Source organism: Oncorhynchus mykiss, chromosome 4, assembly GCF_057628025.1.
Source record: "Oncorhynchus mykiss isolate SJ-2025 chromosome 4, ASM5762802v1, whole genome shotgun sequence".
NCBI classification, from domain to species: Eukaryota; Metazoa; Chordata; class Actinopteri; order Salmoniformes; family Salmonidae; genus Oncorhynchus; species Oncorhynchus mykiss.
This window is the reverse complement of record NC_143025.1, coordinates 72,692,316-72,714,257: the sequence shown is the minus strand read 5'-3', so window position 1 is coordinate 72,714,257 and position 21,942 is coordinate 72,692,316. Positions and strand designations below refer to the sequence as shown.

Here is a 21,942-nt window from a genome sequence, read left to right as displayed (position 1 = left end):
ACCGTGTCTTATGACCTAAAAGAGCTTCTTGATATCAGGGCAGCGATTACTCACCCCGTACTGGAGGAATTCTTCTTCTTCAACGTGTCGGACGGGAAGAATTTACTTCCTGACGCCCGATAGGAGGAAAAGACGGAGATATCGTGGATGACGGTCCAGGTGCCCTGTAAGGATCCTTCGCCGAGAGCGTAAACTACCTTTACCATCGGTCCTATTAGCCAATGTACAATCAATCAATAATAAAATAAATGAACTACGAGCACGTATATCCTACCAACGGGACATTGAAAACTGTAATATCTTATGTTTCACCAAGTCGTGGCTGAACGACGACATGATTAACATACAGATTTTTCAGCAGGATGGAACAGTGGCCTCTGGTAAGACAAGATGTGGCAGCCTATGTATATTCGTAAACAACAGCTGGTGCATGAAATCTAAGGAAGTCTCGAGGTTTTGCTCACCTGAGGTAAAGTATCTCATGATAAACTGTAGACCACACTATTTACCAAGAGAGTTTACATCTATATTTTTCGTAGCTGTCTATATACCACTGCAGACCGATGCTGGCACTAAGACCACACTTAATGAGCTGTATAAGGCCATAAGCAAACAGGAACACTCATCCAGAGTGGCCGGGGACTTTAATGCAGGGAAACTCAAATCCGTTCTACCTAATCTCTACCAGCATGTTAAATGTGTAACTAGATGGGAAAAAAACTCTAGACCGACCACCTTTACTCCACACACAGAGAGGCGTACAAAGCTCTCCCTCGCCCTCTGTTTGGCAAATCTGACCATAATTCTAAACTCCTGATTCCTGCTTACAAGCAGAAACTAAAGCAGGAAGCACCAGTGACTCTGTCAATAAGAAAGTGGTCAGATGAAGCAGATGCTCAGCTACAGGACTGTTTTGCTAGCACAGACTGGAATATGTTCCAGGATTCTTCCGATGGCATTGAGGAGTACACCACATCAGTCACTGGCTTCATCAATAAGTGCATCCATGACGTCGTCCCCACAGTGAGTGTACGTGCAAACACGAACCAGAAGCCATGGATTACAGGCAACATTCACAATGAGCTAAAGGGTAGAGCTGCCACTTTCACGGAGCAGGACACTATCAGGGAAGCTTATAAGAAATCCTGCTATACCCTTTGAAAAACCATCAAACAGCCGAAGCATCAATATAGGACTAAGATTGAATTGTACTACACCGGCTCCAACGCTCATCGGATGTGGCAGGGCTTGCAAACAATTACAGAATACAAAGGGAAGCACAGCCGTGAGCTGCCCAGTGACACACACCTACCAGACGACCTAAATCACTTCTATGCTCGCTTCGAGGCAAGTAACACCGAAATATGCATGAGAGCACTTGCTGTTCTGGATGACTGTGTGATCACGCTCTCCGTAGCCGATGTGAGTAAGACCTTTAAACAGGTCAACATTTACAAGGCCGCAGGGCCAGACGGCTTACCAGGACGTGTACTCCGAGCATGCGCTGACCAACTGGCAAGTGTCTTCACTGACATTTTCAACCAGTCCCTGACTGAGTCTGTAATACAGACCACCATAGTCCCTGTGCCCAAGAACACTAAGGTAACCTGCCTAAATGACTACTGACCCTTAGCACTCACATCTGTAGCCATGAAGTGCTTTGAAAGGCTGGTCATGGCTCACATCAACACCATTATCCCAGAAACCGTAGACCCACTCCAATTTGCATCCGCCCCAACAGATCCACAGATGATGAAATCTCTATTGCACTCCACACTGCCCTTTCCCACCTGGACAACACCTATGTGAGAATGCTATTCATTGACTACAGCTCAGCGTTCAACACCATAGTGCCCTCAAAGCTTATCACTAAGGTAAGGACCCTGGGACTAAACAACTCCCTCTACAACTGGATCCTGGACTTCCTAACGGGCCGCCCCTAGGTGGTAAGGGTAGGGAACAACACATCTGCCATGCTGATCCTCAACACGGGGGCCTCTCAGGGGTGCGTGCTCAGTCCCCTCCTGTAGTCCCTGTTCACTCATGACTGCATGGCCAGGCACGACTCCAACACCATCATGAAGTTTGCCAATGACACAACAGTGGTAGGCCTGATCCCCGACAACGATGAGACAGCCTATAGGGAGGAGGTCAGAGACCTGACCGTGTCGTGCCAGGACAACAACCTCTCCCTCAACGTGATCAAGACAAAGGAGAGTATTGTGAACTACAGGAAAAGGAGGACCGAGCATGCCCCCATTCTCATTGACGGGGCTATGGTGGAACAGGTTGAGAGCTTCAAGTTCCTTGGTGTCCACATCACCAACAATCTATCATGGTTCAAACACATCAAGACAGTCGTGAAGAGGGCACGACAAAGCCTATTTCCCCTCAGGAGACTGAAGAGATTTGGCATGGGTCCTCAGATCCTCAAAAGGTTCTACAGCTGCACCACTGGTTGATTCACTGCCTGGTATGGCAACTGCTCGGCCTCCGACCGCAAGGCACTACAGAAGGTAGTGCGTGCGGCCCAGTACATCACTGGGGCCAAGCTTCCTGCCATCCAGGACCTCTATACCAGGCGGTGTCAGAGGAAGGCCATTAAAGTTGTCAAAGACTCCAGCCACCCTAGTCATAGACTGTTCTCTCTGCTACCACACGGCAAGCAATACCAGAGTGCCAAGTCTAGGAACAAAAGGCTTCGTAACAGCTTCTACCCCCAAGCCATACAACTCCTGAACAGCTAATCAAAGGGCTACCCAGACCCCTCTTTTACGCTGCTGCTACTCTCTGTTTATAATGCATAGTCACTTTAACTCTACCTACATGTACATATTACCTCAATATACCTGTATATAGCCTCACTTGTCGTTTTACTGCTGCTGTTGAATTATTTGTTACTTTTATTTTTAATTTTTTCTTATCTATTTTTAATCACTGTTGGTTAAGGGCTTGTAAGTAAGCATTTCACTAAGGTCTATCTACACCTGTTGTATTCGGCGCATGTGGCAAATAAAATGTGATTTGATTTGTTGTGTATACAGTGGGGCAAAAAAGTATTTAGTCAGCCACCAATTGTGCAAGTTCAACCACTTAAAAAGATGAGAGAGGCCTGTAATTTTCATCATAGGTACACTTCAACTATGACAGACAAAATGAGAAGAAAACAATCCAGAAAATCACATTGTAAGTTTTTTAACGAATTTATTTGCAAATTATGGTGGAAAATAAGTATTTGGTCACCTACAAACAAGCAAGATTTATGGCTCTCACAGACTTGTAACTTCTTCTTTAAAAAGCTCCTCTATCCTCCACTCGTTACCTGTATTAATGGCACCTGTTTGAACTTGTTATCAGTATAAAAGACACCTGTCCACAACCTCAAACAGTCACATTCCAAACTCCACTATGGCCAAGACCAAAGAGCTGTCAAAGGACACCAGAAACAAAATTGTAGACCTGCACCAGGCTGGGAAGACTGAATCTGCAATAGGTAAGCAGCTTGGTTTGAAGAAATCAACTGTGGGAGCAATTATTAGGAAATGGAAGACATACAAGACCACTGATAATCTCCCTCGATCTGGGGCTCCACGCAAGATCTCACCCCGTGGGGTCAAAATGATCACAAGAACGGTGAGCAAAAATCCCAGAACCACACAGGGGGACCTAGTGAATGACCTGCAGAGAGATGGGACCAAAGTAACAAAGCCTACCATCAGTAACACACTACGCCGCCAGGGACTCAAATCCTGCAGTGCCAGACGTGTCCCCCTGCTTAAGCCAGTACATGTCCAGGCCCGTCTGAAGTTTGCTAGAGAGCATTTGGATGATCCAGAAGAAGATTGGGAGAATGTCATATGGTCAGATGAAACCAAAATATAACTTTTTGGTAAAAACTCAACTCGTCGTGTTTGGAGGACAAAGAATGAGTTGCACGAGTTGCACGAGTTGCATCCAAAGAACACCATACCTACTGTGAAGCATGGGGGTGGAAACATCCTGCTTTGGGGCTGTTTTTCTGCAAAGGGACCAGGACGACTGATCCGTGTAAAGGAAAGAATGAATGGGGCCATGTATCGTGAGATTTGGAGTGAAAACCTCCTTCCATCAGCAAGGGCATTGAAGATGAAACATGGCTGGGTCTTTCAGCATGACAATGATCCCAAACACACCGCACGGGCAACGAAGGAATGGCTTCGTAAGAAGCATTTCAAAGTCCTGGAGTGGCCTAGCCAGTCTCCAGATCTCAACCCCATAGAAAATCTTTGGAGGGAGTTGAAAGTCCGTGTTGCCCAGCAACAGCCCCAAAACATCACTGCTCTAGAGGATATCTGCATGGAGGAATGGGCCAAAATACCAGCAACAGTGTGTTGTGAAGACTTACAGAAAACGTTTGACCTCTGTCATTGCCAACAGAGGGTATATAACAAAGTATTGAGATAAACTTTTGTTATTGACCAAATACTTATTTTTCACCATAATTTGCAAATAAATTCATTAAAAATCCTACAATGTGATTTTCTGGATTTTTTTTCCTCATTTTGTCTGTCATAGTTGAAGTGTATTACAGGCCTCTCTCATCTTTTTAAGTGGGAGAACTTGCACAATTGGTGGCTGACTAAATACTTTTTTGCCCCACTGTAATTATTTTACATGCAGCACAATGTCTCTCTCTCGTTCTCTCTCCCCTGGCAACGGCCCACTGGCACACGCAGGTGAGGCACACACCATGACTTTTACAGGATCTTCATTGCTGACCAAACTAAACTAGGCTTTTATTTCAAAAACGCATCTTGCGACTCCATGATTGAAAGGCTTCTTTAGCCTGTCAATGCAGGCCTACAATAATTATACTCCGATGCGCTCTGCAGAGATTGGGACAACAGTGTGCAACCCATTGCATTCGGAGGATACTGATCCAATTCTGATCGGGGGAGTCTAATTGTTTAATATTGTTGCTTTTGTCCATCAGACAACGTAAATGTCCATCAGACAACGTAAATGTCCATCAGACAACGTAAATGTCCATCAGACAATGTAAATGTCCATCAGACAACGTAAATGTCCATCAGACAACGTAAATGTCCATCAGACAACGTAAATGTTTTTTTCACTTGCACCGGGCAAGCGAACAAGCGTCAATAAGTATTCAGAGGCCTTGACGTTTTCCACATTTTGTTACATTACAGCTTTATTCTAAAATTGATTAAATTAAAACATTTCCTCATCAATCTACATGCACTACCCCATAACGATGAAGCGAACACAGGTTTTTAGACATTTTTGTAAATTTAATAGAAATAAAAAACTGAAATAACTTATTTACATAAGTATTCAGACCATTTGCTATGAGACTCGAAATTGAGCTCAGCTGTATCCTATTTCCATTGATAATTCTTGAGATGTTTCTACAATTTCATTGGAGTCCACCTGTGGTAAATTTAATTGATTGGACATCATTTGGAAATGTACACACCTGTCTATATAAGGTCCCACAGTTGACAGATGTGTGCATGTCAGAACAAAAACCAAGCCATGAAGTTGAAGGAATGATCTGTAGAGCTCCGAGACAGGATTGTGTCGAGGCACAGATCTGGGGAAGGGTACCAAAACATTTCTGCAGCATTTAAGGTCCCCAAGAACACAGTGGCCTCCATCATTCTTAAATGGAAGAAGTTTGGAACCACCAAGACACTTCCTAGAGCTGGCCGCCCGGCCAAACTGAGCAATCGAGGGAGAAGGGCCTTGGTCAGGGAGGTGATTAAGAACCTGATGGTCACTCTGACAGAGCTCTAGAGTTTGTCTGTGGAGATGGGAGATCCTTCCAGAAGGACAATCATCTCTGCAGCACTCCACCAATCTGGCCTTTACGGTAGTGGCCAGATGGAAGCCACTCCTCAGTAAAAGGCACATGACAGCCCGCTTTGAGTTTGCCAAAAGGCACCTATGGGGATGTTTTTCAGCGGCAGGGACTGGTAGACTAGTCAGGATCGAGGCAATGATGAACGGGCCAAAGTACAGAGAGATCCTTGACGAAAACCTGGACCTCAGACTGGGGCGAAGGTTCACCTTCCAACAGGACAACAACCCTAAGCACACTGCCAAGACAACGCAGGAGTGGCTTCGGGATAAGTCTCTGAATGTCCTTGAGTGGCCCAGCCAGAGTCCGGACATGATCCAGATCAAACATCTCTGGAAAGAGACCTGAAAATAGCTGTGCAGCATCGCTCCCCGTCCAACCTGACAGAGCTTGAGAGGACTGCCTAAACACAGGTGTGTCATTCTGGTGGCGTCATACCCAAGAAGACTCAAGGCTGTAATCGCTGTCAAAGGTGTTTCAACAAAGTACTGAGTAAAGGGTCTGAATACTTATGGAAATTATATTTTTCTGCTTTTTTTTGTTGCTTTGTCATTATGGGGCAGGTGTGTAGGTTGATGGGGGAAAAATATAACGGTACAAAATGTGGAAAAAGTCTAGGGGTCTGAGTACTTTACGAATGCACTGTATGGCTTCGTTCCTAGAAACAATAGGAAATAAAAAATGTATAGTCCCATAACTTTTAAGGAACAACATGTTGTAGCTGGGATAAAATCATACCTTTTCTGATATTTTTTGTGTGGTAAACTTTGTATAATTTTTTATAAGGACTTTGAAAATGTGGAGTAGGTTGTGTAGATCAGTAGGAAAAAAAAATGTTACATTTTTGGATTTAATTTTAAGACAGCAAAATGTGAAGACTGTGCAAGGGGTGTTTAGACTTTCACTAACTGTACAGTACATATAAAAGGCCTGAGAAAGTTAGTCTGTGTCACATATCAGTTTGCAATCAATGTAAAAGAAAAAGTACATATCATTGAATTAATAAAGCTGCATACAAACATTGTCTCTTTTTTGTTTTCTTGAGTAAGGCAGCTCCAAAAATCAGGTGTTTCAGTCTAGCTCTGTGCTTTCTGTGGTGGTGGGGCAAGCCAGCAGAAAATACGGAGCATTATGACATGATTGGCTAAGTGTTCTGTCACTCATGGGGACACAATGTCACTGCCAAGTCTAAGGGTAGAGCTAGAAAATTCTAGCCCTTTAGGTGCTGCCATAGAGTTACATTAGAAGTGCCCATCCAAGAAGACTCAAGGTCATTGGCCACAGATAAAATTACATCATATCACGTTATATGTAAAGTAGCTTTGATTGGACTAATCATGTCAACATCATACTTTCAAAATCTTAGCTAGCAAGTGAGACAAGCAGTCATCATCATGAATCAAGTCTACAATCTACTGGCAAATCCTTTTTAATCCTTGTCATATGAAGAGAAATTGTCACATGAGTTGACGCTGGAGAGACGAAGCAGGTACGGGAGTCAAACATTTAATAAGGAACGGACATGGAACGAGACAGGAACAGCATCAACATACAAGAAAACAAAGACAAAAAATAATCAATGCATCAGCAGGCAAACTGACAAATATAGGGGAGGTAATAAACAGATGATAAGTGAGTCCAGGTGAGTCCAATATCGCTGAAGCGCATGACGATGGAAGGCAGGTGTGCGTAATTGATGACAGGAGTGCGTGATGCAGGGCAGCCTTGCGCCCTCAAGCGCCAGGGGAGGGAAGAGTGAGAGCAGACGTGACAGAGATAATGGAGAGAAATGATAGATAAAACGTATTCAGCCATTGGACATAAACATTCACATTCAACAATTAATTGCTTGGAAGGAAACAGTGGCAAACTGTAAGCATTGTAAAGCAATCACAAGCCTGCTATTCAGTGGAATGGCTGTGTGGTCCCAAATCTGGGCTTAAGGGGCTCTTTTTCAAGTCAATGAAGCATGATTTGTGCCGCGCTACAACTGTTAACTCGGAACTGCGAAAACTTGACTTCAGTGAGTTCAAGACAACTGGGAAGTCGGGAATAAACAAGCTCTGACTGGGAAAATACGTTTTGAACGGTCATCCAACTCGGAATTGTAAATCCGGCCTCTTTCTACAGCTGCGACCTGAAGATCAATGACATCATCATGATTCAACCTTATTTTTTTTCCGAGTTCCCAGTTGTTTTGAAAGCACAATACATTCTGAGAATGCCAGACTTTGATGGACCGCCACCTTCCTGTTCAAGTGAGCACAGCACAACAAGGTGAGCCCAAAAATGTATTGTATGCTCCTGCATAAGTGATGTAATATTGTAAGAGCTTTCATTGTTTGCTTATCCCCCTTTATTTATCCTATGGTTCATACTTGGTGTACAGGGAGAACACTGTAAGAACAGCCCATGTTCTGAATTCTGTCGCTGTACATTTCAATAGTGCTAAACAAATAGTGATATTGACTACGTACATCCTAGCTCGCTCATTAATGTCTTAATTGAAATTACGGATTGCATCTTATCCACTTGTCGCTCCCTTATGCCATAGTTTGTACATCTCAATTGTTCGTAGAAACCACATTTGTTTAAGCAAGTCAGCCATACCAGCTATATTTTTTTTAAAGGCAGTCAATGAGGCTGAATTGACTGTTTTGCTGCCAGACAAGGCAGGTGTAGCAGTGGTAAGATGTTGGGACTGCTGTTGGGACAACTTTATGTAGGCCTGAACAGTTTGTGGGCACCGTTTTCACTGTTATAGTGCAATTACTGTATTGTTTAGTGTTGTGTTGTGGCCTTGCTGGCATGCACCCCACTTGTTTATTTTTGCCCCACCAAAATGTACATGCTAAAATCGGCACTACCTATACCTGTATATTGACAGCACCATTGATTTTATCTTGGTTGCTTGTTTGGTAGACATCAAATAAATAGTAATGTACAGTACAAAAAAGGAAGTCATTTGTGTTGCTTGCCACAAAGCAGTATCTGTTTAATACATACATTTACAATATGGTACAATTTATCTCAATAAAAATAATGAGGAAAAATAGTATTCCATTTGAAATGATCTTCTCTCATACCCCACTCCCTACCCCAGTCTGTCATCTATACACAGTATTCAGTATGGTCACTGTTACCGAAGACTTTCTAAGTACTTCCTTCAATTTATACTTTCTCATACAGCATTCAAGCCATGGCCATAAATGTATTCTACAGCTATCAATGGCCCTATTCAATCAAAACCGTTATGGGCTATCTAGGGCAATGCTAATATCCCTTTCATATACAGACAAAAATCACACTATTTTACCATGCCAGCTTTTTATACAGTACAAGCTTTTTTTGTCATTCTGAAAGGGGTAAGGGTTAAAAAAAACATGGTAATTTAAAACCCACCTAAAGACCTAGTCATGATTCCTGTATTTTCACAGACCCTCTAACCAAAATACAGGTATCAGGTCTGTGTACAGTATGGTTCTCCGCTTATTTGCAGGTAAATTAATTAACACTTCGATTGTTTAACGGCACACCCTACCCTCCCAATTTGCCAGTTACCCACTGATATGTATAAAAGGGCATACCTGCAAATAAGTTGTAAATAAGGGGCTGTTTGAATGGGAACATTGCCTTATCTTTTTTACAGGTAACATATCATATCTTGTCTGAAATGTATATAAGACATTTTTTGGGGACTTATTTGTTGTTTCATTGTTTTATATTGCGGAGCTATAATTCGTTTTTTGTGTTACTCTGGAAACTTGGCTACAGATTAAATATGACCCTTAGTTTTCAACAGTTGCCACTGGTCTTCAAAACATTCAGTTCATCTTTCATCTTTTCCTCTTTACTACACTCATCCTATCCCTCCCCTCCCTCCCTTCTATCCCTTGTTCCTGCTGCCCTCCTCTACTGCTCGTTCTTAAGGGTGACATGCTTGAGCAGCGTGATCAGGGGCTTGTGGGATTGCTGGGTATATGGCTTCATGAAGCCACCGTAGCGCTTGATAGCGGTTGGGCTGCCCCAGCGGAAGTGACCCATCCGATAGGACCCATCCTTCTTATCTTGCAGCCCCGTCACAGTGAGGGTTCTGGGGACTACCTTGGTCTGAGCCTTGGCCCCCTGGTTCCCCAGAGCTCCCACCATCTCGTCCTCCCAGCTGCTCAGCTGCCTGCGTGCCTGCAGGGGAAAGGTGCCCTCGGAGGAGTCCCCCCCTTCCAGACTGGAGGCATAGACTTTGATGGGGCGGCGTTTGTGCCCAATGGGTTTGCCCCAGCGGAAGTGCTCCATGGAGTAGGAGTGTCTCTTGTCGCTGTGGGGCTCAGGGTCAGCATCCAGTGCTCTCTCTCCAGAGGTCAGGGCTGCCAACAGGATGCCCAGGGAGAGGCTCTCCTCAGTGGACTGCTGGGCAGCCGATCTGGGCTCTGGGGATTCGTCCTGGAGCCCAGACCTGAACAGGTGGATGCACTCCTGCCAGACGGAAGAAGAACAGGAGACAGGAGTTCAATACAAATGGATGGACAGGAACAGTGTTTAGTGATATATGGATGGTTGGGTTAAAGAACAATTCATGAATAGTGACTGATGAAAATTGCTATAGATGATGATTAAATCTTATACTGATTTTGATGATGATTACTGAATGAAGGTGATGATTTTAACTTTAACTCACCAGTATCTTGTCCTCTGAAGGGAGGTCTTTGCAGTGGGAGCTATCCCAGCACTGCCCTTCCACCCCGGGGTTGCACACACACACCACCACCACCGCTAACAGCCAGGGCGCACACACCATATTCAACCTAACACTGCACAAGACACACAGAGGCACAGGGAGGATTAGCCAATGACAAAGACATGTACAATTATTTAATTCTGATCAGAAACACGTCATGAAAATAGACTGCAGATGATGAGGCGCATAGAGGAATAGGGCTTGAGTCTGTGGTCATTTCACCAGCAGTTCTACTTCCTCTTGATCAACTTTAATCCTGTCCTGCATCAATCTGAAATAATCCCTGACACAAAGGTGAATTAATGCAGTATTCACAGGTAAACTGGTGAAGGGCAAACTATAAGAAGGATGGATTAGAACCCATACCATTGGAATTCTATCACCCAACGTATGTGACGCTCAGACATTCTTATCAAAGATGACTTCGCTGACCTTTGTTTATCTGTTGCTCCTATATATCAGTGCCCTTGTGAACACACACACACACAACACAGATATGGAGCTCATTCATGCCCCTGTCCCACACATACACTGGAACATTTTCTATAAAATATTGTGGAAGATGTGCAAAGGAAGTCTCTGAATGGGAGGCAGCCTTCACTGGCCTTGTGACACATCTCCCCTAGTCTATTGCCCCCTGTTATCTTTAAGTTAGCACAAGTTAAAGTTGACAAACCACTGCTCCTTCTCCCTATATCCTTAACTTTGTGGCTGTACCTCAGTCATCCCATCACTGATAACCATCCAGGTGTTCTATAATAGAACCTAGAACATCCAATTATGTATTTTCATTCAGAAAAAGATTCCAGCACACCATAACTGGTTCTGTAAATGTTCCCAGAACATATTATTAAGAACATTCCACTCAAAAATTATAGTAACACAAAATCTGTCCAGTTGTGTTGATGATTATACAATCTTTGTAGTAGGATGTTAACATACCTCTGATTTTGCAAGAATGTTCCGAACATACTGTACTAACACCAGGTACTGTATGAAGGCAGGAATGCGTTGCCTTTAAATAATAAAGAAACACATTTTACTAAACATACAACATACTTTTAATGAACATACTAAAACAGTGACTGAAAAAAGGAACAAAGTATTGAGTTACAATGTAACTGAGTGTTTTATCATGGCATTCTTACTGCTGTGGAGTTCTCTGACAAACTCAATAGATCTATGTCTGTGGAAACTTGTCTCGCCTTAATCAGAATGTTATTTAAAAGTTCCCAAAACATTTAGTTGGGATCTTTGGAGTGTTATCCCAGGAATGAATCCACCACACCACTAGGATGGGACTAACACAAGTACAAAGCTGTTTACAGCGTTATGTTAAGAGTTCCAGGTTGTGATGTTTGTCTTTGCAGAGAGAGGATAACTACATCTAGAAAAATAAGTACACTTTATTATTTCTTACTCTACCAATCAATTATATATACAATACTTTTAGTTCCCTACAAACTTGATTTCAGAAATCATATAACATTTTTATTACTGCCTGATCGATTGTGGTGAGGTGTAAATAGATGTGAATATGTACTAAGAGTGAGACATAGTTGGAATCTTATAGCCATAATTTCAATCTTAATTTAAGGATTTCAATGCAAAGGGAAATCCAATGGAAACATTGGGATTTGAAAGAAAGAGAGGATACTTGTGAATTAATTATTTTTCTATATCAATTGCAAAGGTAAATATGAGACATAATTCTTTGATTAAAACCTCTACGGGATCGGTGTCCCCCCGTGGGATGGTTGAGCTAACGTGCGCTAATGTGATTAGCATGACGTTGTAAGTAAAAAATAACATTTCCCAGGACATAGACATGTCCTATATGGGAAGAAAGCTTAAATTCTTGTTAATCTTATTTTGCATTGTCTAATTTACAGCAGCTGTTACAGTGAAAAAATACTATGCTATTGTTTGAGGAGACTGTACAACAACAAAACTTTTATCACGGCAACTGGTTTGATACATTCACCTCTGAAGGTACATAATGTACTTACATTCAGTAATCTTGCTCAGATTTGTAATCCTGAGGGTTCCAGAGATCAAATGTGGCATAGTTTTGTTTGATAAAATACATTTTTATATTCAAATGTAGGAATTGGGTTCCACAGTTTGAACCCCTGCTGTGTCTGTGACTGAACAGCTTTATGTACAGAATGAAACAGATGAGCTCTCTCCTGGTGGCTTAGCAGACTATCAGGGCTGTAAGACAGCAGATTGCTGGTTCAAAGCTGTAACTATTTTTTGAAATACCCCAATAAATGATCATACAAGGGGTACTTGTACCTAGTCAATGTGTGGGGGTACGGGTTAGTTGAGGTAAATTATTTAATATGTACATGTAGGTAGGGGTAACGTGACTATGCATAGATAATAATCAGAGAGTAGCAACAGTGTATGCGAAGAATGTGAACGCATGTGTGTGCATGTGTGTGGTGTCAAAATGCATGTGTGTGTGTTTTGTGTTTGTCCCCGTGTGTGTGTGCGTGTTTGAGTGTTGGAGTGTCAGTGTAGTGAGATACAGTACACGACCAAACGTATGTGGACACCTGCTCGTCGAACATCTCATTCCAAAGTAATGGGCATTAATATGGAGTTGGTCCCCCCTTTGCTGCTATACCAGCCTCCACTCTTCTGGGAAGTTGGAACATGTTGGAACATCTAGATGTTGGAACAATTCTTCCACACCGATCTCGACATACCATTTCTGTATGGTCCTCGCTTTTGTGCACGGGGGAATTGTCATGCTGAAATAGGAATGGGCCTTCCCCAAACTGTTGCCACAACGTTGGAAGCACAGCATATTCTAGAATGTCTTTGTATGATGTATGTATGATGTTGCATTAAGATTTCCCTTCACTGGAACTAAGGGGCCTAGCCCGAACCATGAAAAACAGCCCCAGACCATTATTCCTCCTCCACCAAACTTTACAGTTGGCACTATGAATTCAGGTAGCATTATCCTGGCAAACCCAGATGAGTCCGTCGCACTGCCAGATGATGAAGCGTGTTTCATCACTCCAGAGAATGCATTTCCGCTGCTTCAGAGTCCAATGGCACCGAGCTTTACACCACTTTAGCCGTAACTTGGTATTGAACATGGTGATCTCCGGCTTGTTTGCTGCTGCTCGTCCATGGAAACCCATTTCATGAAGCTCCCGACTAACAGCTATTGTGCTGACGTTGCTTCCAGAGGCAGTTTGGAACTTGGTAGTTAGTGTTGCAAACGAGGAAAGAAGATTTTTACGCGCTACGAGCTTCAGCACTCGGCGGTCCCGTTCTGTGAGCTTGTGTGTCCTACCACTTTGAGGCTGAGCCTCTGTTGCTCTTAGACATTGCCACTTCACAGTAACAGCACTTACAGTTGACCGGGGAAGCTCTAGTTGGGCAGAAATTTAACGAACTAACTTGTTGGAAAGGTGACATCCTATGACAGTGCAACGTTGAAAGTCACTGAGCTCTTCAGTACGGGCCATTCTACTGCCAATGTTTGTCTATGGAGATTGCATGGCTATGTGCTCGATTTTATACACCTATTAGCAACGGTGTGGCTGAAATAGCCAAAACCACTCATTTGAAGGGGTGCCCACGTACTTTTTTTTTGTTGAATTTTACCCCTTTTTCTCCCCAATTTCGTGGTATCCAATTGTTGTAGTAGCTACTATCTTGTCTCATTGCTACAACTCCCGTGCGGGCTCGGGAGAGACTAAGGCTGAATGTCATGCGTCCTCCGATACACAACCCAACCAGCCGTACTGCTTCTTAACACAGCGCGCATCCAACCCGGAAGCCAGCCGCACCAATGTGTCGGAGGCTACACCATGCCTTGGCTAGCGCGCACTGCGCCCGGCCCGCCACAGGAGTCGCTGGTGCGCGATGAGACAAGGAGATCACTACCGACCAATCCCTCCCTAACCCGGACGACGCTAGGCCAATTGTGCGTCGCCCCACGGACCTCCCGGTCGCGGCCGGTTACGACAGAGCCTGGGCGCGAACCCAGGGACTCTGATGGCACAGCTGGCGCTGCAGTACAGCGCCCTTAACCACTGCGCCACCCGGGAGGCCGCGCCCACGTACTTTTGGCCGTGTAGTGCATGTGTGAGTGTGCGGTTGGAGTCCAGTGAGTGTACATCAAGCCTGTGCAAGAGAGTCAGTGCAGAAAATAAAATCAAGGGGGGTAGCCATTTGATTAACTGTTCATTAGTCTTATGGCTTGGGAGTAGAAGCTGTTAAGGAGTCCCAGACTTGGCACTCTGGTACCGCTTGCCATGCGGTAGTGGAGAGAACAGTCAATGACATAGGTGGCTGGAGTCTTTTACCATGGTTAGGGCCTTCCTCTGACACCGCCTGGTATAGAGGTCCTGGATGGCAGGAAGCTCGGCTCAGTGATGTACTGGATGTATTGGAACATCATGACATGAATTTGCAGAATAACTTTATAACAGTCTTGCAGGAATGTTTCTTGTTTGTTTGTTGTAGGTGTCAGTAGTAATACTGTATATCCACCAACATTAGTTGAATATTCCAGGAATGTTCTCCAGCATTTTCTATTTCTCCTACATTTTATTGCTGAAGTATGTTCAGGGAACGCTAATGGACACATCACACTGTACCTATGTGAGAGTCGCCATGGACATTAGCAGAACGGTCCTGCAATGTTGTCATAACCAATTCAACTGAATCCAGACATCATTTCATGAAGTATGTTCAAGGAATGTTTTTGGAACATAAGGTCAAAACGTCACACTAACTTTATGAGACCATTCATTGTAGAAATATGCCCTAATTATTATTTTTTATTTAATTTAATTTTTTTCATATCCATCAAAATAAGCAGAACGTTCCTGTAACGTTTCCTCAGAACAATTTCTATTGCTCCCACATTTTGTTATGTATGTTCTAAGAATATACCGGAACATTGTGTTATTACGTTCCCTGGCAACCTAATGAGAACCTTAGGAGAATGTCCTGTAGTAGTTTTAACAGGTGTTGTGCACAACATGTTAGTGAATGTTAGGAGAAAATTCCAAGGATATACTATATTTGGTGATAAAAAATGTCCTGAGAATGTTCCCTGGCTTTCTGAGAATAAGTTGATCTCTGCATTGCAGAAAGGTCAGCCACTTGTTTCGTCAGAAAGAAATGCCATTGGCTTGTGAATGGCTCAAAAATAGGTTATCTTGGGGGGAAATTAGCATTGATTTTACAGTAACTTTTAAACACTACTCAATTGATGATGACAAATACATTGACACACAAGTATACCTTTGTGTCCGAAAGTTATAGTAAAATAAGTATTCCCCCAATATTCTTCTAATTACTAACAAAGTAGTTTATATATTTATTTATATTATTATTACGACAAAAAGTGATGAGTTGGTGTTCCATGCATGCATGTTCATATTTCCTCTCCCTGATCAATTGATACCTAATCAATATTTCTCATCTCTCTACTTTAGGACAAATAATCTATATTTCAAACATAATGAAATATATATTGCAGATAAGCAGATTAGCCAGCTTACCTCTGCTAATATTCAGGGTAGGAATGTTAACATGCAATAGAGCTGTGCAATTAACTAAAATCATATTTATGCACACAGCCTAGTGCTAAGTCTTACTAATAATTCTCAACAAAATAAGACAACAGCTAATTCAGAGCATGAATGGAAAATTATGCAGAAGTTTGCTGTTGCTCTTTAGCAGGTTCATCTTCCTTACCTTCTTTCACTTTCTCGTTTTGTTCTTCCACAGGTCTCCTGTCTTTCTCTGCAGGATCTCACAGCGCAGAATGGAATCACTCCTCTCTCTCCTTCTCTTCCCTTGGTTGTCTGATCAATTTCTTTGTAGGAATTTGTCCTGTGTCTATGTCTGTGAGGTGGGAGCACCTTTTATACTGTAGCCAAAGACACGTGTGGGTGGGTAGGAGGCTAGGGGTGGGGAGGTCATAGGAAATTCCACCCTCACACACTTTCCCTCTCTCTCTCTAATCGATGGGGGCTCACGTTACCAGATGACAGGTGAGGTCTTAGCAGGTAGCTGCCACTTGTTGAGTCATGCCATAGCAACTGACGTTGTGTTTCTTTGCGTTGATCAGTTTTTGAATCATATGTGTATGTGGGAAAATTGACACTTCTCTTTCTGGGTTTAAAAGGTGACGCTGACACCGGATCTGAGGTTCTCTCCAGCCTCTATTGTCAGTAGATGGATACTCAAGGAGGTGCTAAACACTGCTACCTAATCAGCTACGGAGGAGCGATGTGGAGTAACATGTTTTCATAGGAGAAAGGGCAGCAGCGGGCAGCGTGCAAATGGAGTTGGTTCCATTGGTTTTCATCAAGGATAACATTTAAGGCCAAATCAAAATTTTCTCAGAAATCTGACTCATTGATGATCACACATGATTGCTACACCTTAATAAACCCTTAGAAGTTGGGTTGTAGAGGGGCAAGCAAACACTCTTTCCACCTTACACACACAAGGATTGAAGCAGACACACACACACACACACACACACACACTGTAGGGTTGCAAAACAGAATTATCTATAATTTTGGCACTCTATGGTAAGTAGGAATTTATTCTTAAATATATATTTGAAATGTATTCATGTAAAATATTAAATTCTCTTCATATTTAGATCTGTGTCCATATTATTGTCCACAAGTTTTTTTGTGTATAGACCATTATGATCAAGCGAAAACAGCCTAATTAATTTTTAAAGAGCATCTAATCAACAATTAAATTAATTCCAATGAACTCTGCAACCCTATTTACATTTACAACAAACACATATTGACAGATAAAAATAAATAAAAGCACGTCAAAATATAAAGGATATTTCATGCTGAAACCCTCCCTTTTAAACACCAACGATATTCACAAAGTTGATGGGTTATATTTAGGATAATGTTATACAGCTTTTGTCATTAAAAAAAATGTAAATATTAAAATTGTCTTCATTTTCACATGTTATAAACTTTTAAAGTTACCAGAAATACAGTATACCCTCCCTTTGCAACCCTTACACATCAGTGGAGGCTGCTGAGGGGAGGACAGCTCACAATTATGACTGGAAATTAGCAAATGGAATGACATCCATCATACATATGGAACCCATGTGTTTGAATCATTCAAACCATGCCATGTATTCCACTCCAGCCATTACCATAAGCCTGTCCTGCCCAATTAAGGTACCACCAACCTCTTGTGCTACACACACATTGTGAAAAACAATGGCTTCCATTGCAGTGGAGGATGATCTGAATGCACCATTGTGACTGCTCCATATAATTAAAGGAAACAAGATACAAAAGAATACCACAGAAATCTATGTTAGGGGCTGGAGAAAGAAAGCAATTACACTTAGTTATTGACTGATTTTTCTAGAAACAAAGGTTTTACACACTTTACAGTACATTTTGAATTGATTTGTAAAAAGAAAGGGAACTTTAGGCTAGCCACAGAATGGCAGAGGGTGACATGGTGGATCCCAAATATTAAGCTTTTCTCTCTCCAATAAAATGTTGCTTTGATGTTGCAAGAAGTATATTGAAAAGAATATTGAACAATTGTCTTTTTTTGCTTTAAAGGGGATGTCAGCAGTTGAAACTTTAACAAAGCTTACCTCCGCCTCTGATTCGGTAGAAAGCTGAGAGATGGATGAGGTTGGATAAATGTACCCACTCTCAAATTCATTGACAGAGCTATGGATGCATGGCTATGGCTATCCATGATATCAACATGAGAGTTTTAACCAAGTTTTTGAGGCTGTATAGTGTTCGTTTACATTTACCTAGTTTACAAACATCGGAGTAAAACAAGCTTATATTTGGGGTTCTGATGGGGTATGAGGCATGTATAAGATACGTTTCAACGAATCAATGGGTCCATATAATTAATTTACACGTCCAAACATGGATGTAGCTACTGCAGATTGCCACTTTCAAGATGGATAAAAGAAAATATGAAAAGCCTACCATTAGCTCAAAGACCTGAACTTGGTCATAAAACTGTGTGTTTGTGTGTGTGTGTCGCGCGTGCGCGTCTGTTTGTTTTGGTTGGGTTAGGAGGCTTTTAATGGTTGGTTACTCAAATATACATTAAACCAGATGAACACACACTTTGATATTTGGAATGCATTTCTAGGAAAGTTGTTTTGTGTTCTGTCAAATAGTTATTCAACAGCAAGCTTGTCAGAACATGAACTAAGTGTGAAGTGAGTAATCTACATTGATGCCATGGAAATGTCAAAATGCTCCAACATAACCTGTAGGCGTAGGATCTTAATTTGATCACCTTGTTGTTGCTGGAAATTTCCTGCACATTTGTAGTGTATTCAAGGTTTTAAAAGGCTTCTAAAGTTTGCCATTTCCACTTAAAAATGTCAGACTTGATTTGCCCTAACAGAAAATGTATCAACCCCTACAAAAATGTCCATTAATTATAATTCACACAATAATTCACATTTCCCGTTGCTGCATGATTATTTTCCTGCTGTGAGAAACTGATCAAATTAAGATCTTACACCTGTATATGCTTTATTATGAGCCATCCCCAAAATAATTTCAGCTTGATTTAAGAGCCCTATAAACTCAGGGAAAGGGCAACTTTCTTTACATGACAACCTGTAAAGTTTTAACGGTTAGGATTGGGGTTATGGCTAGGAATGGATTTGAACCGGGGTGTGGACATGAAACTAGAGTTAGGGTTAGGCTTAACCTAACCCAGAGGTTCCCAAACTTTTTAAACCCTCACCCTAGCTTCATGTCCACATCCCAGCTCACCCCTAAATCCTACCACAGTGGCGATTTTAGCGTGTAAATCTTGGTGGGACAAACCCTCCAACATTATTTTAGATGCATGCCAGCAAAGCCACAACACTAAACAATACATGAATTGCACTAAAACGGTGACAAATGATGCCCACAATGTTACAGTATGGCCTACATAAAGCTGTCCCAACAGGAGAGCTTTATTTTCAGCACCATGGCTTGAATCCTTACCACTGCTACACCTGGCTATCAGCAGAGCCTTGTCTTCAGAATATGGGCTGTTCTTACAGTGTTCTCCCTGTACACCAAGTCAGAACAGTAGGATAAATAAAGGGAGCATATAAGCAGACAATGAAAGCTCTTACAATATTCTATTATTACATTTTTCAAAATAGGTATAGGCTAAATGTGCACCACCAAGTCAGAACAGCAGGTGAAATTAAGAGGTGAAAATAGACCAAATTATTAGGGTGAGGCACATGGGCTACTCACCTTATTGTGCTGTTCTCACTTGAACAGGAAGGTGGCGCGGCGTCCCTTCATGGGCGAATTTTGTCATCAATCTTCGTCATCAAAGTCTGTCACTCTTTGGATTTATGCTGCTTTCAAGACAACTGGTCGTAGCTCTAGAAAGAGGCCAGAGTTCCTGATTTACAATTCCGAGTTGGATGAAAGTTCAAAATGTATTTTCCCAGTCGTAGCTAATTTTTCCTGATTTCCCAGTTGTCTTGAACTCACTAAAGTCAGATTTTTCAGTTCCGAGTTAACAGTTGTTTTGAGTGCGGCACAAATCAGACAGCATGGCCAATGTTGAATGTTTATCATTTTAAACTAGGAGAATAGACCCATAGATCTTAGACTTGGGACCACAAGTCATTAATTCTAAAATAACATGCAAAACATGCAAGCCCAATTCTTTTAACAAAACATTTATTTTTATTATTATTTTTTGCAAAAATTGTTGGGTTCAAACAGGTGCCCTGAATGAAGGGCCGCACTGCCCCACCCCTAGCTTCATGTCCACATCCCAGCTCCTCCCTTCCCCTAACCCTTTTTATGGGCTCCCAAGGGGCTCAGTGTTCTAAGACACTTCATCTCAGTACAAGAGGCGTCACTGTAGTACCTGGTTCAAATCCAGACTGCATCACATCCGGCCGTGATTGGGAGTCCTATAGTGTGGCGCACAATTGGCCCAGTGTCATCTGGCAGTCATTGTAAATAAGAATTTGTTCTTAACTGACTTGCCTAGTTAAATAAAGATAAAAAAAAAAAACGAACCTTAGCTTCATGTCCACATCCCCAGCCTGGTCTCATAGACTAGATGTAATGTTTTGTATTTTATAGTATAGTTTTGCAAACGCGTGACATAAACTCAGCAAAAAAAGACATTTTTCAGGACCCTGTCTTTCAAAGATAATTAGTTAAAAACCAAGTAACTTCAAAGATGTTCATTGTATAGGGTTTAAATATTGTTTCCCATGCTTGTTCAATGAAACAATTAATGAACATGCACATGTGGAACGTTCGTTAAGACACTAACAGCTTACAGACGGAAGGTAATTAAGGTCACAGTTTTGAAAACTTAGGACACTAAAGAGGCCTTTCTACTGACTCTGAAAAACACCAAAAGAAGGATGCCCAGGGTCCTTGCTCATCAGCGTGAACATGCCTTAGGCACTTTGCAAGGTGGTATGAGGACTGCAGATGTGGCCAGGGCAATAAATTGCAATGTCCGTACTGTGAGACGCCTAAGACAGCACTACAGGGAGACAGGATGAACAGCTGATCGTCCTCGCAGTGGCAGATCACGTGTAACAACACCTGCACAGGATTGGTACATCCGAACATCACACCTGCGGGACAGGTACAGGATGGCAACAACAACTGCCCGAGTTACACCAGGAACGCACAATCCCTCCATCAGTGCTCAGACTGTCCGCAATAGGCTGAGAGAGGCTGGACTGGGGGCTTGTAGGCCTGTAAAGCAGGTCCTCACAAGACATCACCGGCAACAACATCGCCTATGGGCACAAACCCACCGTCACTGGACCAGACAGGACTGGCAAAAAGTGCTCTTCACTGATGAGTTGTGGTTTTGTCTCACCAGGGGTGATGGTCGGATTCGCGTTTATCGTCGAAGGAATGAGCGTTACACCGAGGCCTGTACTCTGGAGCGGGATTGATTTGGAGGTGGAGGGTCCGTCATGGTCTGGGGCGGTGTGTCACAGCGTCATCGGACTGAGCTTGTTGTCATTGCAGGCAATCTCAACGCTGTGCGTTACAGGGAAGACATCCTCCTCCCTCATGTGGTACCCTTCCAGCAGGCTCATCCTGACATGACCCTCCAGCATCACCAGCCATACCGCTCGTTCTGTACGTGATTTCCTGCAAGACAGGAATGTCAGTGTTCTGCCATGGCCAGCGAAGAGCCCGGATCTCAATCACATTGAGCACATCTGGGACCTGTTGGATCGGAGGGTGAGGGCTAGGGCCATTCCCCCTAGAAATGCCCGGGAACTTGCCATTGCCTAGTTGGAAGAGTGGGGTAACATCTCACAGCA

At 42.6% G+C, this 21,942-nt stretch overlaps 1 protein-coding gene across 1 annotated transcript; it reads right to left on the bottom strand.

Moving 5' to 3' along the window:
- Positions 1-8,830: 8,830 nt before the first annotated feature.
- On the bottom strand, positions 8,831-16,405 carry LOC100136772 (proopiomelanocortin B). The gene is given in 4 exon segments (NM_001124719.1): positions 8,831-10,333; positions 10,536-10,668; positions 11,538-11,610; positions 16,329-16,405. Coding segments are annotated over 3 exon segments (723 nt in total). The 5' UTR covers positions 11,567-11,610; positions 16,329-16,405; the 3' UTR covers positions 8,831-9,772.
- Positions 16,406-21,942: the final 5,537 nt, after the last annotated feature.